A 15,228-nucleotide genomic window follows, 5' to 3' on the forward strand; every position below is an offset into this window, starting at 1 on the left:
TGAATAATTTTAAAGCAAATTCATGTACAGTAGGTCCCTATGAATTTCGCTTTTTTTTTTTTTTTTACACATTTTGATTAGCTCAATATACACACCCTCTAATACTTTCTACAGACTTTTTAGATGTTTTAATGTCTTGTTACATTTTGAGTGGCACTTTCTGTAAGTTCGAAGGGTGATAAAGAATAGTAATTATGACGTTTTAGTGATCGTTCTTTATTTAACAGACTCAATAGTTTACAGGGATAGGAGTATTATACAGATGTTTGCAAGTAAACATATGGAAGAGAAATCTCCAACCATGAATCATAACCTGTACATGAAATCATACTTAATTCCCGTTCTTCTTCATTTGTCACACAGTGACATGAGTTACATGACGTCCATTTCAACATTAATGAATACTAAAAAAACCCAAAGCATCCTGTAACCTCTTAATACACAGCCACACACACACACATGAACAACAATCAGACCTCGTGGCCCCCCCGAGGACTTGGTCTCCTGTGTCATGGGAGCCCTTGCGGACTCTCCATACATTTCCCTTTGCAGAAAAGATCCCGGAAACCCTCACGGATGTTTGCCCTCCGGGAAAGGCGTCATATCGACCTGAAAGGGATAGCTCTTGGACACAATTCTCTCATCTTTATCAAATAAAGAAGAACAAAACGAGCGCTTGGTTTTTCTGGGACCCTGTCCACCGTCCTTCCTTGCCACATGCAGCAACAACATGCCGGCGTCAGGTGGTACCCATATCCACACATGGTTGACCCCCCCCCGCTTTTCCAGGGTCAAGCTGACAGAGCGGGCTAAAGGGTTAATTTGCAGGTTGTTACGGGGTGCGGGGGCCGTGGGTATCACTGCGCTGGGGTGAGGACAGCCTGGCAGCGGGAGCACGGGCAGTCCGGGGATTCTGAAGTGTACCGGCGACACCGTGGGCACCGGGCCATGGAGGTGGGCACTGCTGCTACCTGATACGCGCTGTCCTCACGGATAACCCCGCCTGATTGGACAGAGAGACGGAAAGGTTACCAGGGGCTGTAATAAGGGAGATTCCCCAGGTCACACGCGGTAAACGTCATGCAAGGCGTCTAGTGAACACGACCAAGGTTATGGTAAAACCTCTAGTCAAACCGGTTCCATGGAGGGCCGAGTGTCTGCAGATTTTTACTCTCACCCTGTACTTGATTAATTAGGTCATTAATGGGTTAGTTTCTACCCTCACCTGGTTGTTTAGGTCTGAACTGGGAACCAATTTAAAGGAAAAACCAAAAACCTGCAGACACTCGGCCCTCCATGGAACTGGTTTGACACCCCTGCTCTAAAGGGTTCATTTTAGTATTGTAGCTATTACAGTAGCCGGTACTGGTAAGGTGCTAGCTTTAGCGAAGCGCTAGCAGCTTGGCTGGGACTCACCCTCCAGGTTGATGAGGAAGTTTCCCTGGCTGATGAGGGCGTCCGCATTCATGTCCCGGGGAAGAGCATTGGTCAGGGTGGTCCGCGATGACATCATCAGCTCCGTTAGCTGGGAGTAAGAGGAAGTAGGCTCCTCCTGCAGGGACTGAGATAGGAGACAGTTGGTGTTAGGAGGAGGTGACTTGGTGTCGCCTCCCTGAGATGCTCCCTGGGGGTCTGTCACATCCATTCAACTAGGGCTCAGCTACTGCCGTGGTACCGACAGACCGACCGACCTCCGCCCTTACCTCCATGAGTTCGAAGAGGAGGCCAGGCTCGATCTCAATGATCAGCTCATACTCGGCTGCGCTGCGACCATGTATAGAGGACAGGAAGGAATCCCTTATAGCACACGCCCCCTCCACAGCTTCCTCCAATCCTGGCCTTCTCCACACAGGGCTGCTTTTAATCCAGCCACTCCTGAACAGGGTCTCCCCCCCTGGAGAGGAATTGAGGAGGACTTTCAGAGTCACTCAAACACCCACACCCACCCACCCACACCCACACCCCCACACCCCCACCCCCCCACACACACCCACACACCCACACACACCCACCTTCATGTCCCGGGGTGTGTATGTACACCTCCTCGGCCAGGTGAGGCAGGATAGGAGCGATTGAGCGCGTCACTCCGTCCAGAACCTCAGCGAGGACCGTCTGACAGGACCGCCGAGCCAACGAGTTCTCCGGATCACAGTACAGCCTGGGACGGGGAGAGAGGGCCTATTAAAATCCCCGTACACCACTGTGTCAATGGTGCTGACGCCAGGCGGCGGTGAAAACAGCGTCATAATCGGTGGCGAAGCCATCCGGTAAGACAGCGGACCTGTCCTTGATGATGCTGAAGTAGAAGCTGGAGAGATCTCTGGTGATGAAGCCCTGGAGAAGACGCGTGGCCCGGCCTGCGTCAAAGTCATTGTAGGCGTCCGTCATCTTCATGCTGTAGTTCCGGAGCAGGTGTAGCAGGTACTGGTCGATGTAGTGCATCTCCTTAGGGTCCACCGCCTGGGTTCGAGGGTCAAAGCCCCGCAGGTTCCCCAGCATGAACTTCAGGGTGGCCCTCAACTGGAAGCACAGCCAGGTGGAGGATTTACCGCCGGAGTGTCGGTGAGGAGGACTTTCACACCGACAGGCCCCCCTCAAGACTCGGCGGGACTCACCTTGCTGATGTTGTCTCTGGCGGAGGTGAGCGCGGCGGGGCCAATCTGGACCTCGGAGAAGACGTTGGACTTCGCCACCCACCAACGCAGCACGTCTGCCCCGTAGGGAGGAGAGAGACTGGGGTCCTGGGAGAAAGACCGTGAGAGACAGAGAGATGAGGACCTGAGGGACAGCACCTCAGGACTAACAGTTCACTCCCCCAGGGGTAAGAGCATGGGTCTCTCCAGTAAGTGGGGGTCTCACCCAATGCCTCTTACCTCCCCTCCATTGATGACTGTATCCGGGTCTACAATGTTGCCTAAGGACTTTGACATCTTATCTCCTTTCTCACTGACCACAAAGTCGTGTATCACCAGAGCCCTGAGGGAGAAATGTGTTCAGACCGTTGCAGTGCTAAAACACAGATTCTCTTGCACACAGATATGAAGGTCTTTGACTGACTTGTAGGGAGCCTTCTTCTGCACAGCGACACTGGTGAGCAGAGATGACTGGAACCAGCCTCCTATCTGGTCCTTCCCCTCCACATACACGTCAGCCCTCCGGTTTGCCTCTGACAGAAGAGACACCAAGAAAGAGATTGTTGTGTTTTAGGTGGTTTGCTCCAACCAGTTAATACTGTCCAGTGGTTAGTATCAGGGAAACTTCATGGACTTCCTCCACAGAGGCAGGAAACATCTAGAGAGAGCGAGAGATCGCAGCAATTTTAACAGAAGTCATTGAGAAATTCGGGGTAGAAGTTAGAGTCCTCAGACAACAGCAAAAGTTTAAGCCATTAGTCTTTCAGGGGGGAGATTTTCTTTGGAGACAGATGTCTGACTAGTCATGAAGGAGCGCAGTGAGGGAGTGAATCCTAACAGAGAAACCATAACACACTCCGAGTTCCAACATGATGATGAAAAAAAGGGACGAAAGGTGGAGAGTCCAAGAGCTCAATGGAGAGAAACAGAAATAAAGAGGAGCTACAGAGGAGGTAATAAACGTGTGATAAGCTGTGAAGGGGTGACGTGCTGGGGGGTTAACCTGACACCATAGGTTAGCGCAGGGAAGCAGGGAGCCAGCTGCACCGTGACTCAGCTTCAGCGTCCACGGTCTCCATCTCTGAAAACAACGCAACTACTCACACGGGACACGGCACTGGCTGTGGTTTACATGTGTCTGTGTGGAGGAGGTCCACTTTCCTACATGACACAGCAGAAACATTCAGTCTCCATCAATACCTGACTGACAAACAGGCTGGTGTAAACCGGTGAGACCGTGCGAGTTCCTGACAGGGGAACAGGGCCGCGTGCTGATGGAAGATCACTACTTCAGTATATCAACTACCCACAATACACCTTGTTCCAGAGAGATGGGGTGACTTGGCATGTTGTAGTCTTCATTAGCGGTTTAGTGCCACGAAGACACCTAGCATTACGGTCTGTGTGAGAGTAGGTAAGTGAGTACCTAGCAAACTATTTAGCTGGGGCCTAACTAACATTACGCAACCTTCATACACAGCTTTGGATCCTAAGTGTAACAGCTAGGCCAGGAAGGCTAGTCAGTCGTACCCAACTTGACAAGTTCAGCTAAACGCTGAGCCTCACCTTCAAGAACAGCAGCCCAGGAGGTTCCACTGTCAAACCAGATGTCCAACACATCCTCACCGCGTTCATATTCTGTTAGGTCTCCTGCTTTACTCTGGGACACACACAATATGTTAACCCTAACACAGCGCTCAAACCATCAAACCAATAATGTATAGCCTGTGTGTTTGTGCCCTGTGAATGAGGAGCAGTGACACGTTCGGTTCCACTCCAAGGTAGCTCACCTTCTGAAGCACCTCGGGGGGCAGTAGAGATCCCAGGGGCAGTTCCCACCAGCAGTCACTGCCCTTCTCTGAGAACAGCTGGGCCACGTGAGATACAGTGTGTCTGTAGGGACAGACAGTACAGCGCTCGGAGCGGATCTCAAACCTCCAACGTCTGTGCTTTCTGGACTACGGTTGAATCGAAAACTCTGGGAACGTTGGGTCAGTCCTTACAACATGTTTGGTGTCAGGGGATTACATTCGGGGTCAACGTCAGAGTTTTGGGGGATTCATGAAAATATATATGTTGTAGTGGTGAACAATTGTTATACCTTCATTGTGTGTGTGTGTGCGTGTATAATAACCTGTTAATGAGTGGCTCTCCTGTCTCCTTGTGGTAGAACACAGGAATGGGCACCCCCCAGCTCCTTTGGCGGGAGATACACCAGTACGGCCTTCTGTCCAGATGGGCTAACAGGCTGCCCCTTGCGGACTCTGGGATCACACGGACCTTTGCCAACGCTTCCTACACAGTCACAAAGACAGGCTTCATTCTATAGAGGAACACCAATCAGGTTAGGCCAACCGGCTGTTTTGCGTGCACGTGAATGAGCACGAAGAAATGAAAGCAACTGCCTGACGGAAAGAGTCTTTCGCAGTGGCGTTCCCGGGTTTGTATGAGCGGTCCTGAGTTGGAACCCTACCTTGGCCTTATCTTTAAGGCCGGCGATGTTGATGAACCACTGCTTGCTGGGTCTGATGAGTACAGGCTGCTTACTCCTCCAATCATAGGGGTAACTGTGGACACACGCCTCCTCTTTCACCAGGGCCCCGGCCGCCTTCAGCATGGAGATCACTGCGGCGCAGGAGAACACACAACCGATTACAAAAGAGAAGCAGCGGCTGAACTACACCGGACACGGGTGCGTTTGTTCTCCTGTACCTGTGTCGTTGCCCTCCGCCATCACACGCTGACCCTGCAGCTCAGGCCCAGCCAACTCAGTGAACTGTCCATCCTCATCCACCAGACACTCCTGGAGCAGGGAAACACACTCAGCCATTCAGTTGTCACTGGAAATTCATGAAGCCGGAATGTTTGCGTGGACGGCTTATCAAGAAACAGAATGACGTCTAGGTTGAATATTGCCATTGTCAGTTCGCTAAGAACACACCACAGGTAGGTTAAAGTCTGACGCCACAGTGAAGTCCTCCATCCCGTGGGCAGGAGCTGTGTGGACCAATCCCGTTCCTTTGCCCATGTTCACATGATTAGCAGGAAGCAATGGAACATCCTTCCCGGGAATAGTGGGATGACAGCACACACCGCCCTCAAGTTGTGCACCTGGAGTTGGGATAAGAAGTGACAGGTGACGAGATGGTGTGCGTGTGTGTGTGTGTGTGTGTGTGTGTGTGTGATGGTTCTCTACGTATCACTCACTTATCTCAAGGCACAGCTAACTCAATCGCTCCCCAGCCCCAAAAGAATCATTTAAAATCGATTGTTTTCTGTTCCTTTTTTCTGTTGTTCTTCTATCGGACTATGTAGGCTATACATATTTAATTAGCTTTTTCTTTGGAAATTGTTTTTTGTGTATTTGTCATTCATGGCGTGAGCTAGGTCAGTACTTCCCTGATGTTATTTGTCTAACATTCTTACAAAGCCATCAAGAAAACATGACAAATATACTTTATTTCTCGACAGAGTCTGTGTGTCGGGAGAGAATAGTTTTGGTCGTCTGGGAAGTATTCCTATGGGGCAATACACGCACAGGCTGTCCGTTATAGCAGCATTGTATTTGTGTGTAAAGTCGGGTGAAGGCTTCAGAATTTCACTGTACCCATACAGTCAGGGCGGTAACGGATGGGTTATCAGGAATTGCGGACAGGGGTGTGGGTGAAAAAGCAGCTGAACCATGCATCACCAGTGTGTGTGTGTGTCTCTGTGTGTGTGTGTGTCCAGTTTACCTGTGAAGGTGCCCACACTCTCCAGCTCTGTGCCCAGCAGAGTTGCCAAGCTGGCAACACGGTCAGTGGCCACCAGGAGAAGCTGCGAGCCATCTGCCCTCTTAACAACAGAGTACCTGTGGGCAAAAAAACTGTATTCTCAGTAGCGGATCCAGTGAACGTGCAGTCTGTAGATGTCTGTAGATGTCTGTAGACGTCTGTAGACAGAGACACCTACTGAGCATTGGGCATGAAGCAGACAGCCTGGTTGGCTGGGATGGTCCATGGTTGGGTGGTCCACACCAACACAGAAATACTGCCCAACTTCCCTGCAATGTCTGCCATCTCAGGGGGCACGGTGGACAGGGCAAAGGTGGCGTAGATCGCCTTGCTTGTGTGCTGGGGGTTATACTCTAGCTCTGCTTCCGCAAGAGCCGTCCTGGGGGAGAGAGAGAAGAAGAATAAAGGAATGGAGGGGGAGAAGGGGAGGACGGGTTATGAAATATGTAGCGGACAGTTGAGATATGCAGAAGCCTCTCAGCACTGCCTACCTGGTGGAGGGAGACCAGAACACTGGCTTGTAGTCCTGGTAAATCAGACCCTAGAAATGACAACAGTTAGATCCTGAGATGTAGAGGGGAAACTAAGAAACTGTTAGATCCTCTGGAGAGGCCGGCTGATCCAAAAACAGAATCTAATAAAGTAGAAGGAAACGTAATATATTATAAACCAGGTGGTTAGAATCCTGCAAGCTGATAGGCTGTAAGCCATGGCATATAACAGCGGTTCTCAAACCTCTCCTGGTGACCCCCAACCAACTCTAGTTCACCTGAATCAAGTAGCCAAGGCCTTGATAATTACTAGACATGCTGATCCAGGGGTGCCAATTCTGGAGCACATCAAAGACATGAAAGGGCGGCGGTTGCCCAGGAGAGGCTTGAGAAACACTGGTGTATGAGACTGTACCAGAGGGGGTAAATCGCTCCTGCCGGTTTAAACTCTATAACATTTATAGAGTAAGACCGTACATCACACAGAGGGTGGCACGGTTGCTAATCCAGACACTTGTTATCCCACTGTTGGCTTGAGTAAGATGTACTTACAGTACTTCTACTGAGTTGCATGGTTGTTCCACCCAGCTATAATCAAATATTTCCAAATGTAACATTGAAAATGTGTATGATTTTTACAGTTTCAAATGTGTTGTTATCCGTTTTATAGTAACAAGAGATCAGCTTGGGCGTGTGTTACATGACCCGCACGCCACAGCTAAGGCTTCTACCCAGGCACACCACATTGCTTAGTGCCAAAAAGCAGCTATTAGCTGTGATATATTGGCCATAAACTACACCCCTTAGTGCCTCACTGGTTAATATATCCCACCTTGCTGTGCATATCCTGGAAGACCTTGAGCTGGGCTGCCTCATAACTACCATCAAAGGTGTAGTAGCAATTATCCCAGTCAGCCATCACTCCCCAGCGCTGGAAGGCAGCACGCTGCCGAGCAATCGCCCCCTCTGCAAACACCCGGGCTAGAGAAAGGAGAGCAGAGACAAGAGAGTTTAACACACACACACACACACACCTTTCTGTTGCTGTCGCCTGTTTTTTTTACCCAGAATACATCATCCATCCCCATTAAGTGACCCGTAAATGTGTGCCTTCTCTGATTCGCTGACCTTTTTGCCGGACCTGCAGAGGACTGAGTCCAGAGGTGCCCAGCTCGCCTAGCGCCTTCAGCTCAATTGGCAGCCCGTGGCAGTCCCAACCTGGCACATAATGGATGTGTCTGCCCCTCAGCATCTCGAAGCGGTTCCGGATGTCTTTTAGGATCTGAAACACAACAGCACGAAGGCTTCATAAAATGGGCCTGTGTTGCCAGTGACAGCCAACACTGATTCATTGACTTTACGCAATTTCATGTCTTTGTAGGAAACATGAAGACTCGACCAACATTGTACAGCTTTAGTGTCATCACTGAATGTGTACCTTATTGAGGGCGTGTCCCACATGTGGGTCCCCATTGGCGTAAGGGGGGCCATCATGAAGACAGTATTCCTTTTTGGACTTCCTGTCTCTCTGCCATGCATAGAGCTCTGCAAAGCCACACTCCTAGACACAGGAGCAAAAAAATCTATATACTGACTTATTATTGTGAAGTCATAACAGATGCAAATTGGATAATGTCAGCTTCTTTGAGAAAGGCCTAGAAAACAAAACAGAATAATACTCGTCGAACAGTGCCTGATCAGCAAATGTGTCTAGGTTGTTATACCTGACGTTTCTTGGCAACCCGTCTGACACTTCGGCTACAAAACATGTTGTTTACTGGAGAACTATCTAGTTAGCATTATTCATTAGCTAGGTATTAGATAGCAAATTGTACCCGTTGTATTTCCATCTCCCGTTCAAGGAGTTTCTGTCCAGATAGATTTGAGGGGAATTCCGTGCGGGGAAGCAGAACACTGTCGCGGTACTGCCCTGGTCCCTGGGTGGCTTTAGGCTGAACAGTGCCTTCGGAGCTGACATTTTGACAGCGGCTGGAGTTGAAGGAGATTGCGGAGTGGAGTAGAGCGCCTCTCCGGGTACTACAAGGTCTCCATCTCGCTAAATTCTGGGTCACTGAGGAGAGTCGGCACAGCAGCATGGAGAGTTTGTGTAGAGACTTTGTACTACACAAAAAAAGAAAGACAGTTTTGTTGGTTAATTCTGATACGGTGGTCTGTGGCCACCGCGACCTCTTGTAATGCTGAATGTATTTCTTCCGGAAGAAAGCATAACTACGGCAACAATGAAGGGACAAAATAATTGCCCTTGAATTGCGTTGTGGTAAATATATTTAATACGGGAAATGTCTCGCTATGTCCCATTTGTGTCATTTATCAGATGCAATATCCCTTCCACAGTAGACTGTATATTGTGAAGCTTTTGAAAAAAATCAAGGAGATAAGAGCTACTTTTTAAATACATGCAACAGACAAAACGAACATAGGCCTATCAAAACAGAACAAGAAGAAAGTGAAAAGGAAAAATTAAAGAAAACAAAAGCCACACCCCAAAAGCCGCACTCTAGCAATTTCCCAATCAGAGACGCAAATCATCAGACGCAACCTCCTCTGTGGTAGGCCACAAGTTTATAGACAGGCCCCCAGGATGACGAGAGGTCATTTTCCATGGAGGGACACAATTCGTTTTACTTTGAGCCCTAATATAAAAGTAATATTATTCAAATTTACTAAAATATATTTGAAAAGTAACCATACAACAGTCATTTTAACACAAAAAGATCCCAAATACAAGTGGCACCAAGTGAGGAGGGTATATGTGCAGACCGCAAATCGGTGGCATAACTTAATGTGGGGGTTCCTTAATATTAAGTTATGCCCATTGACGGTTTCCATTGGTGTGTTGTTTTCTATTTAGTGCATGCATTTATGAAGGAAGAATTACAGGGTCAATGAGAATTTCGGTTAGTGCTTCCATATGACAACCTCTAGCTATATATTTAAGATGTTGGTTATCGTATTCACTAAGCTCGCTTATCTACTAAATTCTTTGAATCTGAGATTCGAATAGCTTGCCAGTGACAGAAAACACGACAACACTTATATAGCTACGTTTAAAGATAGCTAGCTACGCGATGAGGTAGACTACTTGTTAACCAGCTCTAGTCAATTAGGGTTCATTATAACTAGCTACAGATGCATGATGCACCTGTCATTATATGCAAGCAGGCAAGATCTATTTTTTTTTGCCTAACATACACTATGTTGTCATTATTTAGACATTAAAAAAAAATCTTTATGCAGTGGTGTAAAAAGTAAAAGTATTTGGCTTTTTTCACCAGTTTTGGGAAGTTGCTAAGGATGAGCTGAATAACCTAAACAGAGTTCATAACTAACCACTGACCTTTATTTATCATAACTGACCTTTATTGATAATTTGCACTCTTCCTTTTTATTTTATTGATATCCGGTTAGTTTTGAACTCCCTTTAACTGGTTACTTAGATCTTAATTAAATACTTCCCTAAAGCAGTGAACACGGCCAAACCCAGTTGAGTACTTTTACTTTGTATACCTCTACTTCTATGTGATTGTTGTGATCTTTCATTTCAGTTGCCAAGATGCGTTGTTGACCTGGGGGATGCTGTTGCCTGGGTAAATGCCAACACGGGCCTGTTCTAAAACCGGGTACAAGTCCTCACCCCTGAATGATGAGGAAATACAGGGTGCTGTGCAGATGCTCAGAGAGGCCTCAACTCTAGAGGAAGAACAAGAAGCTATCCCCCAATTCATGTTTTTGTTTATTAATTTTGAAGACACTGACACATTCATGGATGAAATAGACAAAAGAGGACTTAGTGATAATATTGAGCTTCTCTGTCCATTATTTTTGTTGATGAGGATACCTATTAGCTGTCTTTAAACCATCAGCTAATGCTGGTTTCTACACAAACAAACAAATTACAAGATCCAGAAAACACTATAATTCGAGAGACAAGAAACATCAGTTGTTTAGCAAGAGTAAACTGGACAGTGTTTTGGAAGTGTTCACCTGGCCATACAACATGATAGGATGAAACCAAAGCCTACAGAATCTGGGCTAAGCTGAATACACAGTACATAAAGAAACAGTTTAGTTTTGTCAGTGTTGGAATGTAATGTTTTGAATATTTGATCGGTGATTAAATGTTTAATTGTCTAACTGGCATATCATTTAATATTGTATTTTTAGGTTATGCCATTAACACTTGTCTGTTGTGCTCTTTGGGACCTGTTCTACTTGTAATTTATGTTATTGAATCAACTTTTAGGATATTCCTCCCAACAAGTCCATAACCACATCATTACTCTTGAATTAAAATGTGCTTGTTCCAGGCACCCTGGAAAAAATTATATTTCTGTAAACAGATGTTGAACTGACCTCTACATGATGCAACATGTACAGCTCAGATCAACTATATTGATATTGCAATAAGCAGCATTCTCAACCATCAATCTCCTAATGATGGCCCTCTACTGTATCACATATAACTAAGCAATGGCTACTCAAAGAAAAACTGACCATGGCAGGCATGGTGTGTATGTATGCATGTGTCTGTATTATAACTGCACTCAGCAACTTTCTAAACCACCAGTGTCTCAATCTTGACTGTAACCAAAACATTTAAAACTATTTTTAGAGGCACTTCAGTCTTCAAATTAATACATTTCAGTTGTATGTTATCAAACAATTTTATTCCTGAAACAAAATACAATTAAATGGTTTTGGAAAATACCATTTCATTTTACATAATTGATACAAGCATAATCAGACTAGAGCGCTTTTTCAACAAGTAGTCAAAGCAAATACACTTTTGTTTTCTTTATCAATGCTTGAACCTAGTGTTAAATCTTGACAAAAGATATTGAATTAAATCACATGGACTCTGAAATAAAGTTGTAACGTTAGTTAACTCTTCTTTCTCCATTAGCACACTCAACGTAATGAAGTCATACCCATAAATGACACCTAATAATGGCGAACATCAGTGGGCGTAACTTAATATTCAGTTGGCGTAACTGAATATTCAGGAACCCCCATATTAAGTAACGGCCTCGACTTGTGGTCTGCAGATATACCTTGTTGGACAAAGTGGGAAAAATGCGGCATATATACGTAAAATAAAAATATATGTGTGTATATATATACATATAATATATATAATTAGGCGTGTATAAAATATATATATACACACACAGAATTAACTGGGAACCGCTGATATAATTTGCTAATCTGACGTCACATTCGGAAGGGACATAAAACCCCCAGTAGCTGTCATCTCATCAAACGCATTTAGTTGGAAGTCAGACAAGTCGCACATAATTAAGATTGGGGAGAAACGGAACAGCTAACATGACTACAATGGTGACGGTGTGCTTTGGCCTCATTCTCATTGCCATGCAGTCTGTATTACAGGTAATATATTTTTCCTATTAATAATTATATTTAAGCAATCCAGTGCACTGATAATTGGTTTCGGATGTTTTCAGTCAGTCTAGAATGCCAGTTAATCTGTTAAATATAGCTACACCATAGTCCGCTTTACCAATCTTGATGCCTCTTCCAGGCAGGTAGCGTTCACTGCGCGTTATGGACTAATTGAGGTGACAATTTCACAGCCACGGTATTTAATTAACCTAATTTTACGGCTGTTTTGTGAAGGACAGCCTATCCAAACTTCAGGCATGGGTTTAACCGGCCTGTGGGTTACCCTTTGTAATCGGGCGAAATTTGATACTGAATTATCCGTATTTGTTGAACATTCCACATTTTACTACTGTTGCTGTTGTTGCCCATTCTGTAATTGTCCGCTACGTGCCCGTATCTCTTTCAGGTCCACGCACAGATTACTACGAAGTCTCCGACCGTGACTACTAAAGCGGGTGTGACTTCCATCGTGAACACTACCACCGCCAGCCCCAAAGGAGACTGTGCTTCCTTACATTTCAGTTCTTTCACGCTCTTTATCCCTATGGCGGTGGTTGTTGTACTACAGGGACACGTCTAGATCTTCTCTGCACTGAGCATTGCCAAGACTAACCCCGGCCTTTGACGCACAAACCAAAAGCCACGTTATCTGCCGGGATGGCTCTGGGAGGGTTCAGTCGCACGAGCACACATTCATACTTAACCGAGCATTCATTTACGGTTCGTCCCAAAGAGTTTCCTACACTAATTAAAATATGGTAGGATACTTGAGCGGACTTGAAGGCGACTTTGTCTTCTGCACTTTATTTTGGATGTCGAAATCAACAGTTGTGTGAAGCGCTTTGTGGAAATCAAGTGCAATTTGTGGCATGTCCTTGTTTACTCATGCGACAGCAATGGATGTTTGTCAGAGCATTAGTAGCCTGCAGGAGAACTGCTTTTATAGATGTAATTGCATGTGGTTTCTGTTTAATGATTTGTATGCCTATTGGTTTCATACTTGAGCATTCTTGAACATTAAAATATGATCTTGTATATGCTGTCTGTTCCATCAATCTCGGCCTATGTTGCCTTCCCCAAGCAGGATTCTGACATTTCTTTCCAGTTCTGTTCTCTAGGGCGCCTCACTACTTGAGTGGTAGAGGGCAATGACGTATCCGCGCAAAAATTATTCCAAAGAGAAGCCACGTGGTTCCAAATTAAACACCTTGTCATAACGAAGTCAAAATAGAAAGGACTTATTGCTTTTCTGTAATCTTCACAAACATTTTACATCGCATGAATTAAATATTTACAAATGTCAGCCTATACGAGAATGGCCATGTGGAACGAACGGCTTCGCCTCAGGTCCACTGTTGGTTTTAACGTGCCCATTCGCTTAGATTGAACATCGTTTAGCTAAATTAATTTTTTGAAACCCATGATTGGATGAACTGATGCAGAAGGTTTAAAGCAGTTGTGGATTTCTGAATTACAAATATTTGCACAATGAATAAGGCAGGACAAAATCCGGAATGTTTGTTTCGATGTGTAGCTACTCGGGTCTAAACCCACAGACAATATGAAGTGCGAACGCACTGCATTTTGTAAATAAAATTTAATCATACGAGTTGTTACGCGGACAAACAAATGACATGAGTGAATCATAATACTGTCTGGGTTTTGGCAGCTGCGGGGGGAGTGATTTAGCATCGAATTGTATTGTGGTAGATCTTTTTATTGCAAGGGATTTGCAATTAGAATAGTAAATGTTTCTTTGCCATGCAAATGTTTCTTTGCCATAAATATTATCGCCGTCTACTTCACGGGCAACTTCGTAGAAAGGACGGTAGATTCCAGGTAATTTGGAAGTTAGTTTCAATCTCTTAAAATCATAAACAGTAGTATATTTAGGTTTTATTAGACATGGCTATTTATTGCTGTCAGTCACATCCATATATTAATGAAGAGGCAACAGGCGGTGATGTTACTGATTGGGTGTCCATTTGAAGGGGGACACGCCCTATTAACCTATCGTCACATTCGGTATGAGTATAAATCCCTCTAGTCTGTGGGTACATTTACATAGAGAAAGTTTGTTAACAGCGTTGTTTGCCATACGCAACTGGAGAAGGAGCTTGTAACGAAAATGGTGACAATTAACTTTGGAGTGATTCTCCTTGCCATACAATTTTCATCACGGGTATGAACTTTATTGTTGGAATTCAAGCCTATACTTTGCCGACAAATTAATATTTTTCTTCTGCCTGTAAGCATAGCACACTCCGTGTGCCTATGTCCCAACATCACGCAACGTATATTTGTTTCCATTAGTCATATGACCGTGACTTTTGCATGTGTACCTAATTCGTTTTTCTGAGGTCAATATATGGCGCGCTCACTCAGCTGTTGTTTTAGGTGTATGGGCAAAACGCTTTCACACCAGCTCCGACTGTGAATGAAGGAACTGAAGACACTGTATCCCCGGTAAGAATTGTGTTTTGGTGACTTGGTCTGTCCTATAGTGTACTGTTTGATTTATGAAGTCAATCCACATTTTAGGATATACATTCTGGGGAACAGTAACTTTATGCTTTAGGAAAGTGGTGTGGGGGTTCCCTGTTGCAGCAGTAGCAGACATTGAAGGCAACTGCATAGACCGCTGGGTCAACGGCCAATAATAACTTATGCATTATAACATTGCAGAGATGCTTTTAAGCCTTTTGTTTAGGATTGAAGCTTCAGCTTCAACTGACCTGGAAGCTCAAGTGTATCATTTGGTGTTGGGTGTACTAATTAGGTTCTCATTGACAAGGTAACAATGACTCTGTCAACTACCATCAGATCTTTTAGGGATGACTAAAGATACCAGAATTTAAGGTAATTTTGGGACTAGTGTAATTGCTGCTCTCCCTTTGTGGTACATGTTTG

General features: G+C 45.3%; 1 protein-coding gene and 1 long non-coding RNA gene across 2 annotated transcripts; one reads left to right on the forward strand and one right to left on the reverse strand.

The window, feature by feature from the left end:
• Positions 1-217: 217 nt before the first annotated feature.
• Positions 218-9,286, reverse strand: iars2 (isoleucyl-tRNA synthetase 2, mitochondrial). Its single transcript, XM_010879115.5, has 21 exons — positions 8,733-9,286; positions 8,336-8,458; positions 8,026-8,179; positions 7,730-7,878; positions 6,898-6,947; positions 6,585-6,785; positions 6,368-6,483; positions 5,575-5,744; positions 5,346-5,436; positions 5,107-5,258; positions 4,768-4,928; positions 4,424-4,526; positions 4,200-4,293; positions 3,058-3,166; positions 2,874-2,976; positions 2,616-2,741; positions 2,282-2,520; positions 2,013-2,158; positions 1,704-1,894; positions 1,417-1,561; positions 218-1,003 (listed from the first exon to the last, which is right to left on the reverse strand). Exons 1-21 carry the CDS (start codon positions 8,991-8,993, stop codon positions 858-860), a joined length of 3,030 nt encoding a protein of 1,009 aa, XP_010877417.2. The 5' UTR covers positions 8,994-9,286; the 3' UTR covers positions 218-857.
• A 2,873-nt stretch (positions 9,287-12,159) lies between these two features.
• LOC105015748 lies at positions 12,160-13,353 on the forward strand. Its single transcript, XR_828398.2, has 2 exons — positions 12,160-12,306; positions 12,725-13,353. It is a non-coding gene; the product is annotated as an uncharacterized LOC105015748 (long non-coding RNA).
• Positions 13,354-15,228: the final 1,875 nt, after the last annotated feature.

Source organism: Esox lucius, chromosome 15 (assembly GCF_011004845.1).
Source record: "Esox lucius isolate fEsoLuc1 chromosome 15, fEsoLuc1.pri, whole genome shotgun sequence".
NCBI lineage: Eukaryota > Metazoa > Chordata > Actinopteri > Esociformes > Esocidae > Esox > Esox lucius.